The sequence below is a fragment of the Cryptotermes secundus genome, unplaced genomic scaffold, assembly GCF_002891405.2.
Source record: "Cryptotermes secundus unplaced genomic scaffold, Csec_1.0 scaffold88, whole genome shotgun sequence".
Lineage (NCBI taxonomy): Eukaryota > Metazoa > Arthropoda > Insecta > Blattodea > Kalotermitidae > Cryptotermes > Cryptotermes secundus.
In genome coordinates this window covers 1,804,541-1,830,104 of record NW_019724585.1, presented here as the reverse complement: position 1 = coordinate 1,830,104, position 25,564 = coordinate 1,804,541, and the positions used below count along the sequence as shown (strand labels likewise).

Here is a 25,564-nt window from a genome sequence, read left to right as displayed (position 1 = left end):
AGTATTTCAGCATCCCATTGCAATTGTTCAAATTAACGTCCATTGTTTATCTTCCGTCAAAATTGCAAAAAAAAAAAAAAGTGTTGCAATTTTGACAGAAGATAAACAATGGATGCTAACAATTAAATTAAAGGGAACCCAATTCATATGACATTTTGTCTCCTCAGTCTCAATTAGCATGACGACTGTTTTTAACAGCTCATTACTAGACTTAAGTATTTTCTAATGTTAAGGATCTAAATGTTTCTATCTCAAATTGTCCTATGGTTAATCCTAACAGTTACCATATGCACTTTGTGCATGACTGTTAATTAACTTTATGCTATCCTCACATTTCTCCAACACCCCATCGTAATTATGTTACAGTAAATTACTTTTTGCTTTACAGAACTCTATTTGCATCTTTTTTTTTATATTTTTTTTTATTGCTACTGGGGTGGGACTAAGTCCCTTGTACTGCGGCCACTTCTGGCCTCTTGTACCAGCCCCAGATGATAGGTGAGGGTGATTGTGCAGCAATTGGTGGAATGAAGATTGGCAGGGAAAACCGAAGCACTCAGAGAAAACCTGCCTCAGCACCACTTTGTCCACCACAAATCCCACTTGACCAGACCCGAGACTGAATCCAGGCCGCTGCGGTGGGAAGTCAGCGACTAACCGTTTGAGCTATGGCGCGGCCTATTTGCATCTTACTGGTCAAGAATACTCAATGTGAATTCAGTTCTGACTTCTATAGTAAAAAAAAAAAAAAAGTAAAGTTGTCCCTGTGCTTAATTAATTATTCACACCATGAAGACATATGGGAAGAAAGATGTATAGGTCTACTATTCTTGACCATGGCACCAGTTGGAGGTGAGTGATCAGCTTCATGCCCTGACTGCTTTACTCACAGGGAAAGTCCCCTATCAGATAGGAGGCTGAATGGGCCCCAAAACCGATCTGGACTACATGGAAAGGAAAAAAATCCTGCACTTATAAGACTCGAGCTCCAACCCCTTGGCCATTCAGCCCATAGCCAATCACTATACTGACAGTGCTATTCCAGCTCTGACTTCATAGTAACTGAAGGAATGTTTTAAAGGCCGATCCATAGCTCAAGCGGTTAGTCACTGGCTTCTCACCGCGGCAGCCCAGGTTCAATCCCAGGTCTGGTCAAGTGGGATTTGTGGTGGACAAAGTGGCATTGGGGAAGGTTTTCTCAGAGTACTTCGGTTTCCTTTGCCAATCTTCATCCCACCAATTGCTCCACATCACCCTCACCTATCATCTGGGGCTGGTACAATAGGCCAGAAGTGGCCGCAGTACAAGGGACTTAGTCCAACACCGCTAGCAATAAAACAAACTGAAGGAATGAACTTAGACATTCCATTTGTTCAAAATAGGAACTTTGTCTCCACACAATGATTTTCCTTATCATTCTAACATTGTATTACAAAACAAGTAATTTCTTTAAAAGATATACAAAGACTAAATCTACAGAACACTACAGTACCATTTCTTCCTATAAAAAAATTGCCTGAATCTACCATTCAATGCCTGAAATCAGCTGATGACAATCTTAAGACCCAAAAGGCATAAATGAATTCAAGAAGTCATCAACCTACAACTAACTACGTAATGATGAGAATGGTGTCCTGCCTGCACATTCTCACAACATTCTGAAAAGACAGAAGTACTGCTTTTTCAGCAACTGAATGTACAGAGGGTTACCCATCTTGGGTAGACTGTAATACATGTAACTCAGCCAAGATTTTCAAAAAACTGAGACTCATATTCAAAACCTTGATAGGTACTGACTGAATTCTGCCAGAATTAATCTAAAGAGGAGATCCACAATTTCCTTAATCCTGCTTGTAACATGGCAAAACTGCAACAGTTGTGGAAGGAATCTATCATTGTACCTATTTACTAACAGAGTGATAAAAGTGATAGCAATGATTACTGAGACTGTAACTCTCTGGTATATACAGAACTATGCTTGACTTCTCTGAAAGTTAACTCCATAAATAAAATGATTAAGTATTACACTTTTTATGTCACAGACCTACCACAATCTAATAGGGTAACACCAACCTACAACAGGTTTCTTTCAATATATGATCATATAAATGTAGGTAATACCTACCTATAGTAGATGACATCTCCGTCTGTTGTAGCTGACTGCTACTGGAGCTCTGCTGTTGCCATGTGGTCGTGTTGCTAGGTAGAGCAGCAAATGTTGTTTTCTTCTCGCCAGAACCATTCTTGTTGAGGAAACTTGATTTCGGAGGAAAATCACCGCCATCCTGCTCTCGATCATGTTGCATATATACTATATTGATCCCTTTGGGCACTTCTACACTCGCTTTATGCCTTGATAATTCAGCAAAACTTGTTGCAAGTTTAACTCCCCCAACATCACTCTCCACCTTATCACACAGTTCTGAAACTTCTTTGGAATGTTGCGTAACTTGTTTTAGAGATACCATATTAGACCACTCTGATTTTTCTTCATCTCGTTTCTCACTGGAAGAATAACCATTGTCTTGGAAAAGGAGTTCCACACCGGTACTTCGAGCATCTTGGGCACTGGTACGCACAGCGGTGTTGCTGGTTTCAGAAACACTTTTCCTGCCTATGTGCACAGCTGGTTCCTTATCTGGGTTACGCCCCAATAAATGCAAGTTTTCCTGAGATCCTCCAAAGTTCTCCAAAGTCAGCTTCAAACATAATTACAGAAAAAATTATTATTATTATTTTACTGCAATTGGGTGTTCACCTGGTGGCAGTAGAACTTACACTGATACAGACAAGGAAAATCTATAACATAAGAGAACGATACAAAACAAAATACATACAATAAACAAGGTACACACAGTGCAAATCCAAACATATAAAATTATAAAAGGGCATGTGCTTGTGTTTGTTTCACTGCACTCAAACAAGGACACTTCACATCACTTCACTTGATTCATTTAACTCCACCTATGGTCTCTGTACTTGAAACAGTTTTCCTAACCCTCTTGCAACAGCTTTCCTATGTCAACATAATACTGAAGTGACAGATAAAATTTAAATAAAAGCAAATTATATATTTACTGCAGATTGGATACTTGCAGTTTCTTTACAGAACAGACTGTTCAACTGCCTTTCTTCATCTCTCTCAGAACCTACCCAATGTAGTCTTCTGCCCTCTAGATATTAGGCCCAACCCTATTTTGACTTCACAGCCATATTTTGAATAGCCTTCCTGTATCTCTGCTCCCCTTTGGTACCAATGGTAATATCCTAAGGTATTCTAAGCAAGGCCTGAGTATTCACTCTTCACTGCCATATAAAGACTGGCTCAGGGGCCCAACACTCTCCTGTGTAATGAATACAAATGACTGTGATATAGGGGGAGGACAAAGTTGTGGAAACACTAAGCTGACCTTAGTCTCAACTTAGTCTAGTGTCACAGTCCTCCATGTGTAGAGCTCTAACTCCATTCTCCCAGTATGCCTTCATAGCTTCATTCTAAGACACACAGGCTACTTCGTTTTGATCTCTTGCAGATTATGTTAATGTATTCAAAAAGAATGCATGAATTGGTCCAAGATGAGGGAAATTTCAGGTCATAATTCAAAAGAAAACTGTGTTACATGTAGAGTTTATAAAGATATCAAATTTCTCCTTTGCATGTGAAAAGTTTGTGCATTTCTTCAGATAGCATAAACAATCCATAAAAGTACATTTTACACTTCATAGGCTTTTGGGCAATATAAATACACAGACCTAATACTGCAATGTATTCTATATGAGCTTCTTAATAACCCTCCACTAGCATCCATTTACCACTCAGCTTACCTGCGAATCATCCGATAAAGAGTTCCTTCTTGACCTCCTGCCAGCATAGGAACTTCGCCTTGAATCCTCCCAGTTACTGGGCCTACCAGCAGCTATCGGCTCTCCTCGTTCTTCTGCTTTACTATCCTGATTCTGTTTTTCCTTTGCTGGTCGTAACCTGGCAGGAATCAAGGGTTCCTCGGCCTGAATAACTGAGCTTAATGTAGGAACTCCACGCCCTCGATGCACGACAAACTGATCATCACTACTGTTATGTCTGAAACAAGTTGAAAAATATACATTATTAATACTGAGCAATATTTATGTTCGTATGTCCCAGGAAAGAGTGGCAGGCCTGGTATTCCCCTCCCCCCTGAGGTCTCTGTGCCATTACTTCGGTACTTTACATAATCCTATTATTCCCAAGTGTCATGTTATTTCCCATTCCTCCATTTGTTTAAAAAGAAAACCCTCCAATAAAGTAAGGAAAACTGGAAGTTGGTCTTTCATCTGCCAGTGGTCAGTGAGGTAGGTGGTGAAATTCTGTTTAGGTTGCACATTCTAAATTCTGTTCGGAATCTTGTTCCATCTGTTGAGGGCTGTTGCAACTGCCTTGTTGCAAGGGGTGTGTCAGGTGCATTTCAACAGTGGTTTTGCTGGGATTTTTATTTTATTATGTGGTTGGGCTTGTATTGACCCATTTTCTGTGACTTAGTTTCAAAACATAATGAGGGTTTTTACTGGGGTTTGTTTTGTATGTGTTTGGGCTTTCATTGCCCCGTTTGTGATTCTGTTCAGTGTGATAATTGGGTAACATTCAGAATATCAGAATTTTAGCCAAAGAGAGTTTAGGTTATCATGAATCAAAGAAACATAGGCCGTGGTTTAACGAAGGATGCTCAGAATTATTAGATCAAAAGGAACAAGTCAAACTGCAGTGGTTACAAAATCCAAGTTAAATAAATGGGGATAATCTGAACAATATAAGACATGAAGCCAGCAACCAATGGAATATGTGAAGGACAAAATCAATGAGATTGCAATAAACAGTAAGAAAAAGAACATTAGAGAACTGTATAGAGGAATAAATGAATTTAAGAGGGGTTACCACTCTTGTGAACATGCTAATGAACCTTCAGGTTCCATAAAGTGCTGGAAAGTTCTTGAACAGCTGCACAACTGGCAACTTCTCAAGAAGGGTTCAGCTCCATGAAATTTGTTAGTTAGTTAGTTGGTTGGTTGGTTGGTTGGTTAGTTAGTTAGTTAGTGAAGCTTCCAGGAATAAAGAGCTGTCATATTCATAAAGGCTGAAAAGGAGGTAGTTCAATTTATAGAAAATATCCAAAATGTAGAAGAACAACATGAATGTTTTAACAACACTCAAAATTTTCGATTTTGTGATTACTTAAGTGCATTAAAATGATTTCAGATGACACTCAGCAATTAAATTAAAATTTTCAAAGAAGTCCTATGAAGAACTGATAATACTTTGGCTCTGCTCTTCAAATGTTTCCATCTCAATACAGAAAAAATAAACTTTTTTTCAGAACATAGGCATCACACAAAATACTCTAAATAAGGAAGCTACTTCTGACATTTTCAATTCATCGAACTCAAACATGTTAGTCATAAAAAAGAATAAGAGATTGTCTTCCAACTTTTATAGAAAATAAATCAGAGCTGCACAGGAAGGTAAGTTTAATTTTATTTCAGGGGTATTCTAAAATAACTTCTAAATTACCTTTCTTCTTGTATATGACTCTTGTCTTGGCACTCACTGGTGCTCTTCCCATATGAATCAGCATGTTGCAAGGAATGAGACTTTTTGATAGGCAAAGATGTTTGTATTGTAGGAGATGACTTAGAAACTGAAACAAACAACAAAACTACAATTAAAGACTGATGGTCCTTTTAAAATTATTTTAAATGGCAAATATGAAGTTACTAAGTGTAATCATAGCTTTAAATTTAATGTCTATCTGGAGAGAGGGGCTAGCTCTATCTACTGGACCCAACTGAACAGGTTTTGCCTGAGGATGGGGACAGAATCCAGTCACTGAAACATTGTGTTTTAAAAAGAAACAGGATGGTTTTTTAAAAATAGACAAGATGACAGATAATGTCCAAACACATATTATTTGTAACAATTTACCATCGTCACAAACTTTTAGATCATATTAATGTCTGTACCTGTACTACTACAATAATGAATCTGGAAAACTTAACATTACAAGTGACAACAAAGATCAGATGAGTTCACACAATACACAGTATGAAGAACTCTATATTCAGGGATACCATACTGTGTAGCCTGCAGAAAGTCAACTGACATTTTTGGAGGAACATGTTGCCTCCACCTTCAGGGTAGAATAATAAGTCAAGCAAGAAAGCAAGGTGGCTCTTCTTGCCACCTGCTTTCATGCTGGTTTCTTGCTTGGCTTACCATGGTAACGAAACATGTTTACACTATATTATGGCATGATGTATTTTCAGTTTTATTTCTGTTAAAGAGACATTGGTTGTGTGTTTGTGTATTTACAGGCCTCAACAGTGTACTACAATTGTTAGTGTCTGAAATTTCTAAGACAGCCTATTTTAGTGTGACAATACAAATTTCTTTACAGGCCTACAGCCTGCCCACAAGCACTGTGGTCTGAAAGTTACAAAAATGATATGTATGAGTCCAGAAACCTAAAGATGTTAAACGTAAGTATCCAATACATATGGCAAAATTGGTTTCTGAAATTAAAGTGCAGTTTTTTCTGTATGGGCATGCCATATATTCAATAGCCAAACATCCATCAGTCCCACCCACTTCTCTTAAACATCACATTATAGAAATATTATAGTTCTGAGACTGCAACCTGTTTGTCTTTACTTCCAAGTCAAATGCAAGCACTCGTATACTCAAAGCTTTGTAAAATTAATTTGGATCCATTATAATGAATTATTATTTTAATTATATTTTTATACATCTTCACAATTTAAAAAATTTGTATTTGTGGTTGATATTAGTGTAATCACCTGATGACAACCATTTACAGTCAAAACATGTACTCTATAGCATGCCAATCCCCAACACAATTTCGGCAGATGCCATGGCACTCACAAAGGCTTTTGTTGTTTCCTGCGATTGACTGGCCAACCAGTTCATGATATGGAATAAACTGAGTGCATACCAAATTTTCTTTTGGTAACAGGGAGCACATACATCCCTTCTCCCCTTGGCATTCACCAACTACAGACACCTGACGCAATTATCATACATGTCCAGTGAACTCATAAGTACACAGTGACAATGCATGGAATGTACTACTGTGTACAAACCAGGAAGTTCTGAGAAGAATAGCCTACTTTCCTTTGATATGACAGAGAATAAAAAATGACGAGTCCAATAATTTTTCAATTTTTGCATGTGTATTCACTGCCGCAGTAATTTTTTTACTGAGCCATTGCCTAGCAATGATAGGGGACACATACAGACACACAGACTGATAGGAGGAACTTGTAAAGTATGTCACTGGGATAGGCTCAGGTGCCTTAATATATATACCAAGTTTCACAAAGATGGGTTCAGGCGTTTAAAAGCTGATAGGGGGGGATTCACAGACAGCATGGTGACCTCATATACATACTTGCATTTTATCAATATAAGGAAAGAAAAATTGTGATATTAGTGTTCTCTTGCAGTCTTTAAGATTTATTGTACTTCAAAGTTTTTTCCTACACTAGATGTCTATATATATTCTTGACCTATAGAAAGAGCAACGGGTTACATTAATTGCTTGGTGTCTGTACTCTGTTCTAAACTTTCAAGCATGCCCTCAGGCACAAGAAGGTTAGGGACGTCTGATAACACCACAGGGAAATGGTAAATATACAACATGTTTCTCTTGAACAGAGAACCTTAGGAAAATTATTGAGATCCATTTTCAAAATTAGATACAGGGGTGCCAAAAGAATGTCTACAACAATTACACAAACTATCCTCTCTCTCCAAAATGATGTAACAGGGAAACAAGAGATATATGTAAGAAACATCCCACCTGGTGAACTATCTCCTGAAAAATATGTATTTTGTTTCAATACATGGCACAGGATGCCCAAAGAACAACATGACATACACTTTTCAATGTTACTTATGATAGGAATAATTTTATATTTAACCCATTTTAAAAAGTTACATTCTATATGGAACGGAGGTAACATGTGCAATTCTTGACGAAGACTTTGTGAAGGCTCTAATTGAAAAAAAAGTTTTCACCAGCTTATGGCATAACGTATTTTCAATTTTATTTGTGTTATGAGAACTCAGTTGAGTAGTTATAGGCCTAAATAGTGTTCTACAATTTCATGTACATGAAATTCCAGTCAGGTCACTTTGGTGGAGAAATTTTCTTTATAGGCCCACAGCCCGACCCATTAGTATTGTATGTGGGGAAGTCATAAAATTTTAATTATCACTCAGAAGAAACAGACACACACATGCAAGAAATTGTGAGTCCTTCTCTACATATGCACCCTGCAAGGCCACACATTTTCCCCAACGATGCATTAGCTGCTGGATACCTTGATCATAGGTCTCATTTTGACTGTTTAGGAAGTCCTCCATTGCAAAAATTATGTCAATATCGTCTTGGACTCGCTTACCACAAAGTGGCTTCTTTAGCTGTGGAAAGAGGAAGAAGTCAGCCGGAGCCAGATCTGGTGAATATGGTGGATTGGGGAGAATTTCATATCCCAAACTGGCAGAAAGTGTCGTCATAGCATGAGCAGCATGAGCCGGTACGTTATTCTGAAGAAGTCGCACACCTTTTCCCAGCATTCCATGTCACTTTTTCTTTATTTCCTCTGGCAATTTTCCCAGAAGGTTGCAGTAGTACTCGTCAGTGATGGTGATGCTCTTTTGCATGCAGTCAGTAATAATGATACCCCGCCTTTCCTGATGACAACTGGGATTTGGCCTTCTTGGGTGGTGGTGAGTCTGCATGTTTCCACTGCTTGCTCATTTTCTTCGTTTCAGGGTCATAATGATAGACCCAAGATTCATCCATCGTGATCAGGTGGCTGAAAAATTCCACCTTTTCATTTTGACACAACTGCAAAAGTTTCTTTGCCACATCCATCCACTGCTATTTTTGAACTGGTGTCAATAATCGTGGCACCCAACATGCAGCGACCTTTGTCACGTGTAACTCATCATGGATGATGCTGAAAACTGACCCATGGCTAACGCAGATCTCATGAACAATAGCTTCGATAGTTATGCACCTATCAGATAGGATCAAAGCTTTCCACCTGTGCCATAATTTCTGGTTCCTCAGTGAGAGATGGTCTTCCACTTTGGGATTCATCTTCGAGGTTTGTCTGTCCACAATGAAAGCGCCTGTTCCACCTGACCACTGTGTCATATGATGGTACACCTTCCTGATACAGAGCGGTCATCTGGTCATGGAGCTCCCTGGCAGACTTCCCTTGCAAATGCAGGAACTGTATCACAGCACAAGCCTCCACTTTCTCAACCGATACTGCCATTTTGCTTCTGCCTTTTCTGGTGGCTCCCTCTGTCCACTTGGTGCGGGAAAATTTGACTGTTCGGCAAGCTCAGGAAATGGGATATCTCCTATATAGAAAAATATTTTGGAATTATGATTTTCTGATGGTGATAAGTAAAACACTATGACTTCCCATCATGTTGTGAAGGAAAAAACAATTATGTATGTGAGTCCAGGAACCTAGAGATGTAAGTAACACCACAAGAAAAAATAGTTTCTCAAACCACAGTGCAGATTTTTCTGCATATTAGTATAAATGCAGCTGTCTTTCCCTAATTTATTGCATTACTGAAGTCAGACATTTTTGTCAAAGTTAGTTTTTTAAACTTCCACGAAAACTCCAACAGGCTTTATGCTAGTAATTATATAGTACATCTTACAGTCCAGGAATAAACTAGTACATGAAACAACAGCAGAACAGAGCATTCACTTATGAGTTCACATATGACTTCAAGCACTATTTTAACATATATAAACTGACTCCTCAGTCCATGATTGACTGTGAAAAGACAGTAACTGAAAAAAAAAAAAACTTGGAGAGTTCCATCTTCTGGACATAATATTGTGTAGCTTGACGATGGTCAAATGACATTTTGGAGGAACATGTTGCTTCCATCTTCAGGGTCAAAGAATAATCCCAACAAGAAACCAGCATGAAGGCAATGTGACCCTGCGTGCTTGGATTATTCTTCGACCCTGACAATGGAGGTGACACATTCCTCTGCAATGTCGGTTGATTTTCAACAGACTACATAGTGTTACATTCCAGAAGACAGAACTCTTCATAACTACTGACGTGAAAAACTCAAATCCTACAAACAAATACTTATTTTTTTAAATTGTTTGACAATTACGTTTAATAAATGACTTTCAAGTACAGGCACTCTTATATTTCATATCTGGCAGACATCTTTAAATTCAAAATGAAGGAGGAGAGTTACTTAATTGCACATACAACACATTTCTGTAAAAAAATACAAAAATTATGCAGGTAATATTTAAAAATAAAACCTGTTTTCTCCACGAGCATTCCAAGAACAAAACTGTAGATACTCTCCTTGTTTTTTTTTATGACTTCATCTAGCACTTTTCTCACTTCTATTAAATCCAGCATACATGTTGATAACTACAAGGGGTTTGTTTGCAAGCAGTTCTTAGAACAAAGTATGTTTTTGGAAATGAAATGTTTATGACAAGATATGCAATACAGAATTGAAAATAAATTGACTACTTCATCCTGTAGGTGTACTGCTTACATGCATAAATACAACCTATAAGTGTAGTCAATACATGCAGAAATGCATACCTCACATGCTAAGCAAACTGAATTATACTCGATGCAAAACATCAAATGCCGTGCAACATACCAGTATCTTAACCTAACCCTTCAGAGGTATTTTTGGAATACTGAATACTTAAAAGCAAATTACAGTATAATACCTACTTATAACAGTGTATCAATAGACTTCAACAGTCTTCCATTTGAGACAGGTTTCCACTTAGACACTTTACAAACATTAACAGCAGAAACAAAACATAATGAGTATGGATTTTAATCGTTTCTTGCATCCTGTTGTGTGTTTAATCAATAGTAGAGTGAATTTACCGACTACACAACACGTTTTTGATCACATTATCACTACATGTTTCGACCTTAAGAGGCCATCTTCAGGTGTATGAACACGGCTGTATAATTACGCGCGGTCACATTCACTTTTCACTCATTCGACCTTGTATCTTTCCAGACTTACACTCACTAATATATCGAGATCTTTTATGAAACACAGATGGGCATAATTCTTCCTTACTTGTGATAAGAATGCTCTTTGTAAAATAAAGTACAGCACAGAAAAAAATACAAATGAATGTAAGAAGAATGTATATTTAACCAGGCCATTGTCTATTAAACTATTAATTAATTTAGTGTTGACCAAGTGGGCTGGTATAGTGCTAACACTCTACACTTCTATTCAGGATGCACTAGGTCGAAATCTCAGCCATGAAACTGGCTATTCTAACCGAGATTTTTCATGGATTTCCCCAGACACTCCAAGCAAATGCCATGAGAGTAACTTGGTCCGTCCATGGCCATTTCCTTCCAAACCTTCTCCAATTTATTATGCATGTATCATCCTACCATTTGATGCTATCCAGTCTAGCTACTGACAGCATCTAAAATAACTCCCAAAGGAACTGTATTTTGAAATTAAATTGTATGTCTCTTATAAGTAATTTTATATTGTAATTTGAGGTTTTCACGGGAGCGACTATGAAGAAAGCAGTCTTCTGGGATTTGGCACCATGTATATGTGGTGTTAACCGACGTTTCGGAGGAACGTATCGCCTCCATCTTCAGGGTAGAAGGAAAAAAGATGGAGGTGATACGTTCCTCCAAAACATCGGTTAACACCACATATACACGGTGCCAAATCCCAGAAGACTGCTTTCTTCAATTTGATATTGGTTTTCAGTTTATTTTCTTGGGACTGAAAATATGTTTTCAGAAAGGTTGGTTTACATTTTACACCCAAGTCCATTTTAGAAATGTTTTACTTAATTGGCTGTTATTTATGATCCAGTCCACTACCACCTTAAATTTGGTATTTATGAAATACTAGTACAATTAAACTACCAGCAAAACATTTATGTGACTTTCAGAGGATAATTTTTAATGGCAGAAGAGCTTGGCAAACTGCAAACATATACACATCTAATGTCAAAGTCCAAAAATTTTGGAAAATCTATTTTTCCATCAACCTGATTTTTTTTGGGAAGAGTATGCCTAATCTGCAGCCAAAACTTGTTTAAAACCAGTATACATATTATTTTACTGGGGAAAATATTTGACCTAAGAAGAAGGACGTAGCAAAAGGCTGGACAAGAATGAGTAATATGAAGCTTCATAATATCTTTAACCCTTCTACATCCTGAAGCAATGGGGTAAATTATAAATCCATAATTAATAATTAATAAACAGATTAATGTCTTCTAACAAGGTTTCATTACTCTAGAGTTATTATATTATACACCATACACATTTAATAAAGTGTAATAAAGCATGCCAGACAACATTCATTACAATTTATAATATGTATACTCTTCACCACATATTACTAGGTTACTCAAATCAAGCATTATCTGATGGTGGGGCATGCAGCATGCATGAGAGAGATGAAAAATGATTACAGAATTTTAATTTAAATATATAAAGGGAAGAATCACTTGGATGACCACAGCACAGATGGGAGGAAAGAAATTTAAATGGATATTAAAGAAACAGTGTCAGGATGACTGAACTCATCTGGCTCAGGATAGAGACGTTTGCCAAGCTCTTATGAACATGGTTATGGACCTTCAGATTCCATGTAAGCCACAAAATTTCTTAACTTCGTAATTTGCTGATATCAAGGAGACTGCTTCATGGACACAGGTAATTTCTACACATTCTTTACATTTCTGTCTCACAAAATATCATCTACACAGCGTGAAACTAAAGCAACTTGACAATTCTAACATGTGTTCCTGATGTGGGAAGAGTACACACATATCAAAATTTGCACCTAAATGCCATTTTCTATCACAGACCTTCATGACACAGTAAGTACTAATTTCCTTACTCCGTAATCAGGCAAGTGTCCAGTAAGAGACAAAGCCCCAAAGTTAAATACCAAGAATCTGACAATGTACTGTCCAGTCAGAGCTAATGCACACATCAGGGCACAGTGATAAGTAAGTATGGAGCAATGGTGAAATAATTAATAGCAGAGGAAAACATGAGAAAAACCTGCTCCAATCCCACTATGAATCTCACATGCAGTCACCCAGGAATGAACCTGAGGTTCTGTGGTGAGAAGCCAGTACCTACCCATCTGAGCTATGTCACAGCCTACATGATATGTAATTTATATATATCGGAATAAGGTTTATTACTGACTGCGGGTGTGCACATAAATGTAGTTTTCACACGCAGAGATGGCAGGTCTATGTTAAAAATATGACACCTTAAGGATATATATTAATATAGATTAATTCAGTGTTTCAACATAATACCAATCAGTTACAATAGAAGGGGGAGAAATACAAAAAGTACAGAAAGGAAAAATGGGGGTGTTGGATAAAAATATGAAAAAAATTATTCCATTCTGAATTTCAATGTGCCTTTTTCGCTGTTACGTCATGTAATTTCTTTCATATTTGGCAACCCAACAAAATATGTAACTCCAAATCCAAGAATCAATTTCATCTTCTCCAATTAGATGTGAAATTTGTAATCTGTATTCTTCTTCTGATTTCATACTAGCATGGTCAACATGCAACAAAATCATAAACAATACACAATGCAAATCATGCAATGCTAACGACATGACATTGTAATTGGGCCACACAAAATAACACCAATCGGAACATTAAAAAACACATATGAAGGGCTTTAATGTAAACTAAAAACACAACCTCAATGGGTTAATTTCAATCTTACAAAAAGCTCACACAAAGAAATTATTTTCAAAATTTTCTGCAACTACTGCATGAGAGATGACATTCAAAATAGTATACTTCAGTGAATTTAACACCATAAGAAGACAAAATGTAATATGAATATATTTCATTACCTACCTACAGTATTATGACACAAGGCATTTCTACAACCACAATCAGATCAAAGTTTCTTCTAGCACTTATACTTGACTTTTCCCCAACCCTGACATATCACAATGCAAAGCTATACTCAAAATCAGAATTTTTAAAAGAAGAGAACATAATCTACTACCAAGTAAAATGCATTCAAAGCATGTCAGAGTGATACCACATAGTGCCAGCCCGATTACAAATTTTAAATGCTTCCAATCAAGCCAAAATTTCTTGGCAAGTTCTTCATTCAATGAGGACAAAGTGAAAACTTATAAACATCATTTTCCACACTTAATATATCACTTTTCTTACAGTTGCATTTTAGTGCTCCTCTGGTACTTCAAATTATTTTGTTAAATTTTTTGTTTACATTGGTTATGACAGTTAATTTTCAAGCGAAACTAAGTCTCATACTAATTTCAAGAAAACTGATTTCCCCAGTTCAAGTTCAAATCACAATACAAAAACCATTAAAATATATGAAGAAGCAAATTTCTTTCTCAGATATGCAGATTCAAAACAGAGCACGTTCAGCTATACATGATTCAAAATTTTCAGGGAAATCCACATGTAGTCTGAAGCATTCTGCATTCCAATGTTGTGTTCTCATCGAAAAAAACTTCCATTACAACATTGTATTATGGCCTAGAAGACTCCACATTTCATATCTGATTAGTTTCTTTAATATAAGCAGAGTTTTCTCACTAACAAAAGAAAATGCAAATTATGTTTCAACATATCAAATGAATATTACCCTCAGCTCACTTTATATTAAAGCTACTGATATCTATGACATGTGGTGGAGAATGCTCCTACCTGTAAAACCGCTCGAATGAGCTCCAAGGTTACTGCGCAGATCAGGGATTGCAGATATTGACTGTGGGAAGCTACGCTTGTGAGCTACCCCTTGGCTATTCCGTGGGTAGACTGAGAAAGTTAGAGCACAGTGAAAAGATTAATAATAAAAAGCAATACAGTACAGTGATGGGCAACTAATGCACTTCTCAGCCATGTTTAAAGTAGAATAATAAGCTGAAAGTTGCAGTGCTTGCAAGCTCATCTTTCAGACATTTCAAGTTAAGAGTGCTGAGCTATCTGCCATTATCCAGTTCAGTCTTCTGCAATGAAATGTCATTAGGTTATAACATTGTACAAAAAGCGACTGATATCAATTTGGAAGTGTAACGTTAGTCTATCAATGCCAGGGAAATTGGACATGTCATTCTGAAGTTCATTTCGTATTTACATGGCTTTAATATAACCCCAAATTTATGAAGGATATTCAGAAAGTAACCTCCATTTATTTTAGGCAACTAATGTAGGGGCAGGGGAAAGCTCGCGCATGCAAGGTAGCATCACATGACTCATTGCCTTGTAAACCAACAATAACTGGTCACCTAGTGTTTGTTCTTGTCTCTACAGAGTGAGCTACATTGTATCCTGTGATTGACAAACCTGCCAGATGTGAAAATCCACTGTGAATTATGCATTGCAGTTTATGGACAAAAGTAATGAGTGAAGGAACTCTAAGACAATGGTTTAGAATTTTCAAAGATGAGTAAACAAACATTTACGATGAAGAGCAAAGTTGCCAGCCATCTGTAGTGAGTGATGATCTTGTTCAACGTGAAAGATGGCGCTTCAAAATTTCAGATATTTGTGTTAATTTCCACAAATTTGTTCTCTATGCGATTATCAGAGTTAGGTTAGACTGTCACAAGTTTTGCACAGATGGGTTCTGAAAATGCTCACTGGTGTGCACAAAATGCAGAGAATGGCTTCAGCTTTGACTTCTTCAGAGTGATACCACAAAGATGGTGATGAATTTCTCAAACATGATGTACGATTAACAGATGAGGCAACCTGGTTTTCATGTGTGAATGTTGAAACCAAAGAGCAGACAAAGCAGTGGATGCATACACATTCACCAAACAAGCTGAGAAAGTTTAAACAAATGTTGTCTGCCTGCCAGAAAGCAACTGTCTTCTTGGACAGAACATGAAAGAAGCGCTGATGGTGGAATTCATGCAACAAAGGACTACATAACATCACAAATTGTAAAACACTAAAAAAAACTCTGTAGGGCCATTCGGAACAAAAGGTGTGGAATGCTGACATCCAGTGTAGTGCTCCTCCATGATGATGCACATCTGCATACAGCTGCTCACACTCGAGCACTGCTGGAGCATTTCAATTGAGACTTGTCTGACCAACCTCCTTACAGCCCTGATCCCACTGAGTGATTACCAACCTGTTTACCTACCTGATGAACTGGCTGGGATCACAGCACTTCAGCAATAATGAAAAGCTGATGAAAGGTGTCAAAACGTGGCTGAGGTAACAGACAGTAGACTTCTTTGACACAGACATACGAAAACTTATTCCCCAACATGAAAAGTTCCTTAATTCCGGTGGTGAATATGTTAAGAAGTAGTTGAAGTACTGTGGCATACAGATCCATTGCTATGCAATGACTCTGTAAATAATGGCCACGTCTGGGCAGCAGGTCAGTAAACACTTTCCCGTGGCAATGAATACACACACACAACAACAGAGTTATGGTTGGAAACGGTGTTTTCTATGTGGTCCGTATCGAGGTGTTATAACCAGGACAGTTGGTGCAATGAGTTCAGTTGTAGTATTATCCAGCGCGCAACAGTGTAAGCATAGAAGCTGAAGAATCTCCACTGTTGAGAGTTGTTACCAAGCAATGATTATGGAAGACTATAAAAGACTAAGGCTTAGCGTGTGCTGTAGTGATCTGTAGAGTGTGTAGATCAGCGATAGCACTGTAAGTGCTTGTAGTTCTGAGTTGTGTGTACAAGTTGTGAATAAATCCAGTCACCAACCCATACCTCGTCTGTAGTTACCCATACTACATGACAGTATGTACGTATACATATATACATATAATAGTTTTTTCCTTGTTGCTTGTTTTGTTAACAGCTCATCGGGGATTACTTTCCAAAAAGACCTCACAGCATGGTCTTCCTTTTTACAGGTAAAGCTAATTGAAAAATAATTCCACTACTTATTCACATAAAATCTGTGAAGATGAAGAAGCCTGCTAACTGTAAGACCCCATTGTATCAACATGGTGTCCCAAGATCTTCTTGTGATTTACTGAAATTCTGATTACTGGTAAGGGGCATAATTACTATAACACCTTCATAAGAGAATACAACTTCCGAAGCCAGGATATGGCTACCAGCAAAATTCTCTTCAGATAAACAGAAGAAGGACACTGGAAAAATGGAATCATGCCTGACAGATGTTTCACAATTCAAAATGTACCACAAAAACAGAGCCACCAGCTTTAACATTACAGCCCAAAATATACAGGAATGGGATAAACAAAATATGACTACAATGATATAGTAATGTAAATCTAATGATTCTAGTAATATTGATATGAATTTGAATCTGTTTTCACAGAAATCATTGACCCAAGGTTGACTCCTAAGAATTTCTCTGTTTTTGAATGTAAGATTACACCTTATATTCAAACTACATGTTAAAAACGCACACACACTGCCTTACAGTTTGGTAAATGTGGTTATGATACTAAAGGATATTGGTCAAGAAAATAACAATTCTTATACCTCTGAAAGAGAACATGCTTCTTTTCTAAACGTTAAACATTTAGCCAAAGAGAGAATGATGACCTGAGGTAGCTTGCACTCTTAAATAATTGCGTTGCCTAGTAAAGAATATTATAAAATATTTTTTCACTGCATGTGTATTACTGTTGCCCTCACTGATACAGTATTTATGAAAGAAAAATTAAGACAGGAGAAAGAAATAGTCAGGTGTGCTTATTTTGCTTGCCACAACCCCAAGTAATTTTATTTCAGTATTACTGCTAAGAGTGTCATCCAGTCACCACAAACAAACCAGAGAAATGACATGCAGTTTCATAATTCATACATCAGTTATTATATTCAGACAAGTGCTACCAAGCCTTCGGCAGCAACTGTGCGATGAAATCTAGTCACCTTGAAAGCTCACTGATCAATCTGTAACTAGCGCGTCTTATCCTAAAAATGCATGAGAAAGAACAAAATATAATATGATAAGTGTTGAGAAGTACACCATGTCAGTTACTTTTAGTCAGACATGGTATGAATGTCTTGTCTTCTGAGGTCACCTGAGAGTACGCTGTTTAGATCCAAATGGACAGTGAACTTTTACACACCGAATCATTTCAGCTGCTTGTATTTTCTAATTTGTTCAGTCTCAGAGTTCAAAACTTAGGAGACTAGGTTGGCAGCACAGGAATGGTGCCACTTCAACCTTAAACATCATGGAGGCTTACGGTGTGCATAAGATATCTTAACCTTTAAGTGGCTTAAGGAAATGCTGAAATTTAGTGTTTTACAATGTACTCTCAGGCTTTCTTCAGAATGAAGTGTACATTTTAGACACAGCAAATTTCCTCATTATGCCAACTTTCATTTCAGCGGTTAGTTATGTGAACAAACAGAATGCTCATCACTGTGCTTTACAAAATCCAGAGATTATTACTGAGGATTCCTGACACCCTCAACACGATACAGTGTAATGCACAATATACATAACTGATACATTTGCACTGTGTTTATAAAAGATAGTTCTGGAGTTACCTTAATGACTTGCAGAGTGATTCTTTTCCACTAATCATGGGTTATGATGGTATTCATACCTCTGAGGCCTGGATTAAACATCACAGAACATGGGCTCATAATACAGCTGGTACTGTGCTGGACTTTTTAAGGAAAGATCTGGAAAAAGGAGTACTCCCCAACACATTTCCTCATGTCCGTGGTGAAGGTTTTGAATGGCTGGCTAGCCATGTTAGTCACCAGATTTAAACACACGTGACTTTCTTTCATGGGGATACCTCAAAGACAAAGCATTCAGTACTAAGCCTCACACAATCAATGATTTGAAAGAGGCAATACAGGAACAACTGCTCTCAATCTCCACAGAAACTCTCCATGATGTGCTACAGAATTTTATCATTAGACTGTGACACATAACCTCAGAAAGAGTAGGACACATCCAATATGTTTCACACTGAAGACACTATTTTCTATGTGTACAGTCATTTATATTAAAAAAAAAAATACAGTTTATACAAATCACTTTAATTTTATGACAGAATAAATGATTTAATGAACAAGATATCATCCTACATTTAACAGCACTAAAATTGCTACTCATAAGCTTCTGAGTGATACCAAAACCAATTCCATCTGCTGAAAAGAAGAATGTAACTTTAGTTCCATTTTGTTATGAATTAAATGTAACAATCTTCTGACATATGAAATCCAGCCACACTTCTTCACTATACAATAACAATTAATGAACCAGTGCAGCCAGATATATTCGATTTGTACTCTACTTCCCATGAACTTTTAATGAACTGTTCTTCATAGAGAAAAAGTGTTTCAGCAATAAATCATGAACAATAATGAACAATTACATGTCCAAAAATATTTGCCAAAGAGTTACTACTCACTGTAAAAATGAATTATATAGATATGTAAAATTGGTGTGGGTGAGGAAAACTTTCACAAAATCTGTAAACAAAAAAAAAAGTTCATAACCCTGAGCAAGGTTCCTCCCAAATACAAGTCAGCCATGTTACTGCCTCAGTCAACCGTATAAATAAAATACCACAGTAGGCATAAAGACATGAAAATAGTAGTATGACGGTCAATTTTCACAGACAAGAAGTTTAAAGAGTACTGGAACAAGATGTTTAAATTATTCACTGCTTGCCGAGTGAGTGTAAATTAATACTTCAAGCTCTGTCCTGGCTTACTTCCATTGGTTCTGTTATTCATTCCATTTTGAAATAATTTTAAACATATTCCCCTAAAGAGAACTTCCCAATATTGAACATTTCCTTCAAATACTGCAACTTAAATTCTACAATACTGAAATGTATTACAAGAACTTTATATTTTGTTAAGAGAAGTCAAAGGATATTCCAATACCAATGTCGCAATCTCTGTCTGAATTAAGCCTTTCCAAACAACCCAAAGGATTTTCCAAAAATAAGCAGACAAAGTCTATGTTGTGCAGATAATGGCATCTGTAAAACTACGGGTGTTACTATTACCAGCATATACTGAGACAAAAAAAGTGTCTTACCTTCTTTTAAATTTTTGTCAGTGCCTGGAAATCGGACACATTTCACAGGATGAATCTCTAGCACATTAAACAGATCTGCCAGGAAAACCACTAGATTCTGCTTCATTGACCTACATAACAAACAAGGTAACATTCACAAAATAATATTCAAAAGCCTGTGTACAAGACAGTAACCAAGAACACAGTACTTCCTAAAACATAAAACTCAATATAGAAGTTTACTTAAACTGTCGTTGCCAAACACGGTCACTGGTTCCTTTTTCTTCATTCTCACCCATCCGCATTCTCTTCCAATTTCCCTTGCTCTGTGGCAATACTAATAATATATGCATAAGTTATGTACTGGAAGCCAGGTTCACATACATCACTTTGCAGCCAGTCTTCAAGGTTTCCTTCATCAACATTTTCAAACTATATCAATTCATTCAGCACATCAGCCTTTTCAGCTTTGTTTACTTCTTCGTTGCACAAACCCTCACCTCATATTTTGTTGCATCCTGTTGTGTAAATCATTACAGATAACATTCCTGCCAACACAACACTTTCTCCAGCAAGAGGAGTTTGCTGTCTAGGACAGCACGTGCCTTAATCAGGTCTGAATTTTATACACTCAGCTTGAATTTCCATGTAAACCAAGTGGATTTCACTGGTGTGTTATGCACTGTATACACAATATCCTAAAATACAGTGGTTTTTATTTATTGGTCAAGAGAGTAATTATTTTGAAGTTGCAGATATTGAATGATTTATGTGAATGCATAGCACTGTACACAGTCTATCTGTCCACTTCTGTGTTTCCTCCTTCTACTGTTTTTTCTTGGGCGGCATAGCAGCAGAAATAGTGGCGTCACAAAAACAACTTGACTTTCTGCATATACATGGGAAAAAATATGAGTGGTTCTGCAATCTGTTTCTTTTGCATCATTGTAGGGGCACAACATCCATCTTCTTTGAGAGACAGACCATAGCTCACTCTTATCGTTGGTATATCAACTTGTTTTTCTACTGTCCCATTTTGATTTTCTTTCGACAAGTACACACAATTGTGTAAATTGAAAGTACTATTAGACCTAATGATTCAATTTGGAAAGAATTTTTATTATACATACTTAAAAACCATTCACAAAATAGGACCTGATGCTCTGGATCATCTCCATTCATGGAGACCAAAAACTTCAGTAAATATGATTTCCAATTCACAGTGTGCTGGAGTGCAGTCTCATGAGAACACTGCCTTAAGAAAATTTTCTAAGGGTTTCTGTTAAACCCTGTAACACTTTACAAGCACTTTCACTATAAGCTGACATGAAAGATTTTCTAGAATGAACTTTGTGTATATCTTGAACCATTTTATCTGACTCAAACTTATTACACAACCTTCAGATGAAGATTACAGTCTTCTAGATTGTACACTAGTTGGTCAGGTAGATAAATATAACAATCTGGAGGAACTTGCTGCCTCCATCTTCAGGGTATTGTAATATGTTGGTAACTATAGTACTATGTGGACCACACTCCATGATACCCTATCTTCCTATTCACCACTGTGAGAATGTCATATCATACAAGTTTGAAACTACTCAAATGTATTGGTGGTTCAGCTTCAAATACATTTCTATAACACCTTTGTATCTCTTTCCCATTCTCAGTTTTCCAACAGCCTTATGAATCCCACTCAAAGTCAAACTCAAACTTGAAGTCCCACCATTTTAATCCATAAGGAAATGCCATGTAGCTGAATGCAACAAAACAGAACACAACACCAACGACATCTAGCTACATTATTATGTATCACTGCTTAGTATCATCTCACTACATGTATTAAAACAAATTATATGAACATTCAAAGGATGCTTACATTTCTTAGACACTCAGTACATGGGACATACATACCCTCGCATATATGTTACATCTTCTGGCATCATATGGAAAACAGAAAATGGTAGACTACGGGAGCAAAAATTATAAACCAGCATGAGGTTCTGAAGAGAATCAGATATTTTAGGTAAATAGCTGACGTTAACATCCGTCCATGGCAACTCCTCTGGACAGTAGAATGATACTAGTGTAGCTAAACTAATTCCATCACAGAGATCTGTCAGTTCTCGGACTGGAGGTATGTCTGGTGCACGCAGTCTATCAGCCTGAAAAATAAAACAATCATGTCATAATGATCACTTCTAATTTATATACAACTAGAATATGCAAGAAGGGAAGTGCATGGGACTGAGTATGGGATGGAACTGAATAACCTAAATCAAGTATTTGGTTATGCTGATCACAATCTGTTTGGAGAAAAAAAATATTGTGACATATATTCTGAAAGCTGATGCACACTGCTAGGCAATGGCACAATAAATGCGTCTCTGTGACAGCAGTGATATCATGCAACAAAAGAACTGTCGGAAGCAGTGTTTTCTGTGTGGTCCGCCACAGCAGCTGCATGACTCGGCAATATAGTAGCTGCAAGAAAAGATGTTTTCTGCGAATTCTTTCCTGAGGCTATATAACTAGGACCAATGGGACAAGCAAGTCAGTGTGTCAGGACCTCCACTGTAGCCCTGCAAGTCATAGGAGGTGCCAAAAAGGGAACCCAGTGCCTGGGGGAATAACTGGGCCACCTTGTTCCTGGGGGATATAAATATGGGAACTATAATGTGAGAAATACTGCACTGGTGAGAGCCAGCATCAACTGTATTGAACAGACCCGCCCTCTTCTCATAGAAGTTGCCCACACCAACAAACCTGAAACTGTCTGACACTAACAAAAATTCTGATCTTGGGCCCCAGACACCAAGAAACTGATTGACCATCGGTCGTAACACCCCTTGGACTTTAAAAGGGTAGATTGCAACAGTCAGAAGTGATCAGAGACAATGGACTAGTCAGGTTCAATCACATGGAAGAAGTCATGTCAGAGTGATTATAGTGATTTGAATTGTAATCGTGGACAAGTTGTCCAATAAAACAGCATCCTCTAAGCCAAAACTCATTAATTATTTGTCGTGGAACATCAGACACATGACAATATGTAACTGCCATACTTCAATCATTCTGTTTCCTCCTGTGTCAGACATTTACTTCGGTAATGCTGAATATCTGTTGCAGAGCAAGTGATGGTCTTTCTTGCACGCTTCACAACCATTAATTTAATGTTCACTTCATAGCAGTACCTCGTATGATATATGTGGTACTGCAGAACCTCTCTTATTAGCATGATCACCCATGAGTTGCTATTACACTGTTGTGCTCTGACACAAATACATGTGGATATAATATTGTAACGTTTATCAATGGTTGCAGCATTTACTATCTCACTGATAGCAACCACTCATGATCCTGATGTCAGTTCTCTGTAAACAAATTCTTTCACTATAACATCACTGCAGCATACACTTCTGGAGTCTTCTCTCAGCCTGTACTGAATTACTTATAAATCAGACAGCCATGCTATTTCACATCTGTTTCTCTCTGCACTACATGCATGTCTGTGCTACACTGGCCTCGCATATTTGCAGACTTCACAACCTCGCTACACTGACTTCACATCTTCATTGAGCTGCCCTCACATCTATGCTAAAATGGCCCCATGTCTTCGCTATCCTGCATTCAGCTGGGCTCAAACTAAGACTGTTCCGTTTGACTCTTGACCCAAGTTTTATACAAATTGTAACTTTGAGAATATTTGGCTGCCTACACAAGAGACACGGTTTGAAGGAGTGGTTTCAGTATTTCAAGAAGTGTGACCATACCAGGTAACTCCTTCACTACTCATTTAGCTCCCACAGTAATATGCACACAGTTAAAGCTTCACCCTTTAAACTGCTGCTAACACTTCAGGCCTACAATGCATCAATGAATCAACTACATAATGCAACACTGGTTTCACACACCAATAAACACTTCTTTGACCCTGAAATTAAGGGCAAAAATGCTATGAAAAAGACAAACTGCCCATTCTAAAACCAATACTTGGAGCCTACCACTGGTAACATAAAAAGACTAAATCTGGTGCAGTGTTTTCTGAGTGTGCAAATGTAAGATAACCCTCATTTTTTCTGATGGCCAGGCTTTAAAAAAAGAACTCATTTCATACTCAGATAAATGTGGTACTTGGAGTCTCCACAGTTTTTAGCTAACCATGCCACTCCATCTCTCCATTGCTGTAGATAATCAAAAGTTCACTATACTCAGAAATATCTCAGTGACAACTGCTACAAATTCCATATGAAATGTTATGGGACAGAGCTTCCACAGACAAAAGCTAACATCTGAGTGGGCCGTAGCAACACCTTCTTGTTGATGATCTGCGTATCTGACAGTTTTCACTCAAACAAGTGCAAATGTCACATAAAATTCTGTTCATATTAATTGAAACATTTCTTTCATAACATGTGGTTTGCAGTATCTCCCATTCAATACGAACCCTTGCAGGAACTATCTAGTTACCTCTCCGCTCCTACCACCACCCTGCTCCAGCTCCTGCTCCACCCTTCGCTTAAGAGCTGAACAAGCCTTGTTCACCCAGAGCACCAGACCTGCTTCATGGTCAGCCGGAAGTGGCTCAGGATTGGCATCTCGGGAGTGGCCAAATCTTTGGATTGCCGCTACAACTCGATCAGGTGTCACAACCTCCTTTGCATACAGCACCATGATGGCTTCAATTACAGCCATGTGAGCACTCTAGAACAAAATAAGAAACGTATATTTAATATATCCCTCCAGGTCCGAGGCTTCTTGAGAATTTTTGTAACAGGCTTATTCTTTATGGCAAGGAATTGTTAGCCCCAAGCCCGACCCCCAAGCTGGATGACCACCCCTTGTCAGCTGTTTGTGACTGATTATTCAATATATTTAGAGCTACCCTCAATACCTGGAGGGCAATTCCTCCATCTGCAACCTGAGGACACACCATGCTGCGGTGACAAGGGACCCATCTAACATAGGACATGCGCAATGAGGAGCTTCATAACTTGTACTCTTCTCCAAGTATAATCAGAATGATCAAGTGAAGGAGGCTGAGATGGGCAGGGCATGTAGCATAAATGGGGGAAAGAGGAATGCATATAGGATATTGGTGGGAATGACAGAAGGAAAGAGACCACTGGGAAGACCAAGACGTAGGTGGGTGGACAATGTTAAAATGGATCTGAGAGAGATAGGATGGGATGCTATGGATTGGACGGATCTCTCTTGTGAACACAGTAGTGAACCTTCGGGTTCCATAAAATGTGGGGAAGTTCTTGAGTATCTGCACAAGTGGCAGCTGCATGCAGGGGAGACCCCTGTTCTAAAGTGTTAAAGAAAATTCAGAGCAAGTAAATCTCTTGAGGTAATGCAGAATAATCATTTTGTGTGTTTGGCAGTATGTAAAGGTATTGTACTGCCTAATGAGATCCAGTGGATACTGTAGACCATTACATTGCTTTGTGGAGGAT

The 25,564-nt window shown here is 37.8% G+C and overlaps 1 protein-coding gene across 5 annotated transcripts in view; it reads right to left on the bottom strand.

The window, feature by feature from the left end:
- LOC111862272 (patronin) overlaps positions 1-25,564 on the bottom strand; it is a 101,962-nt gene that overhangs the window by 52,756 nt on the left and 23,642 nt on the right. For 4 of the 5 annotated variants that reach the window (XM_023847527.2, XM_023847524.2, XM_023847525.2 and 1 more), the window contains exons 4-10: positions 24,576-24,809; positions 22,020-22,270; positions 20,127-20,236; positions 14,805-14,915; positions 5,546-5,672; positions 3,826-4,081; positions 2,126-2,699 (exon numbers count right to left, since the gene is read on the bottom strand). In XM_023847527.2, coding sequence (XP_023703295.1) covers positions 2,126-2,699; positions 3,826-4,081; positions 5,546-5,672; positions 14,805-14,915; positions 20,127-20,236; positions 22,020-22,270; positions 24,576-24,809 — 1,663 coding nt within the window. The remainder of the gene's footprint in view (positions 1-2,125; positions 2,700-3,825; positions 4,082-5,545; positions 5,673-14,804; positions 14,916-20,126; positions 20,237-22,019; positions 22,271-24,575; positions 24,810-25,564) is intronic. The other variant, XM_023847528.2, reaches the window with a different exon arrangement.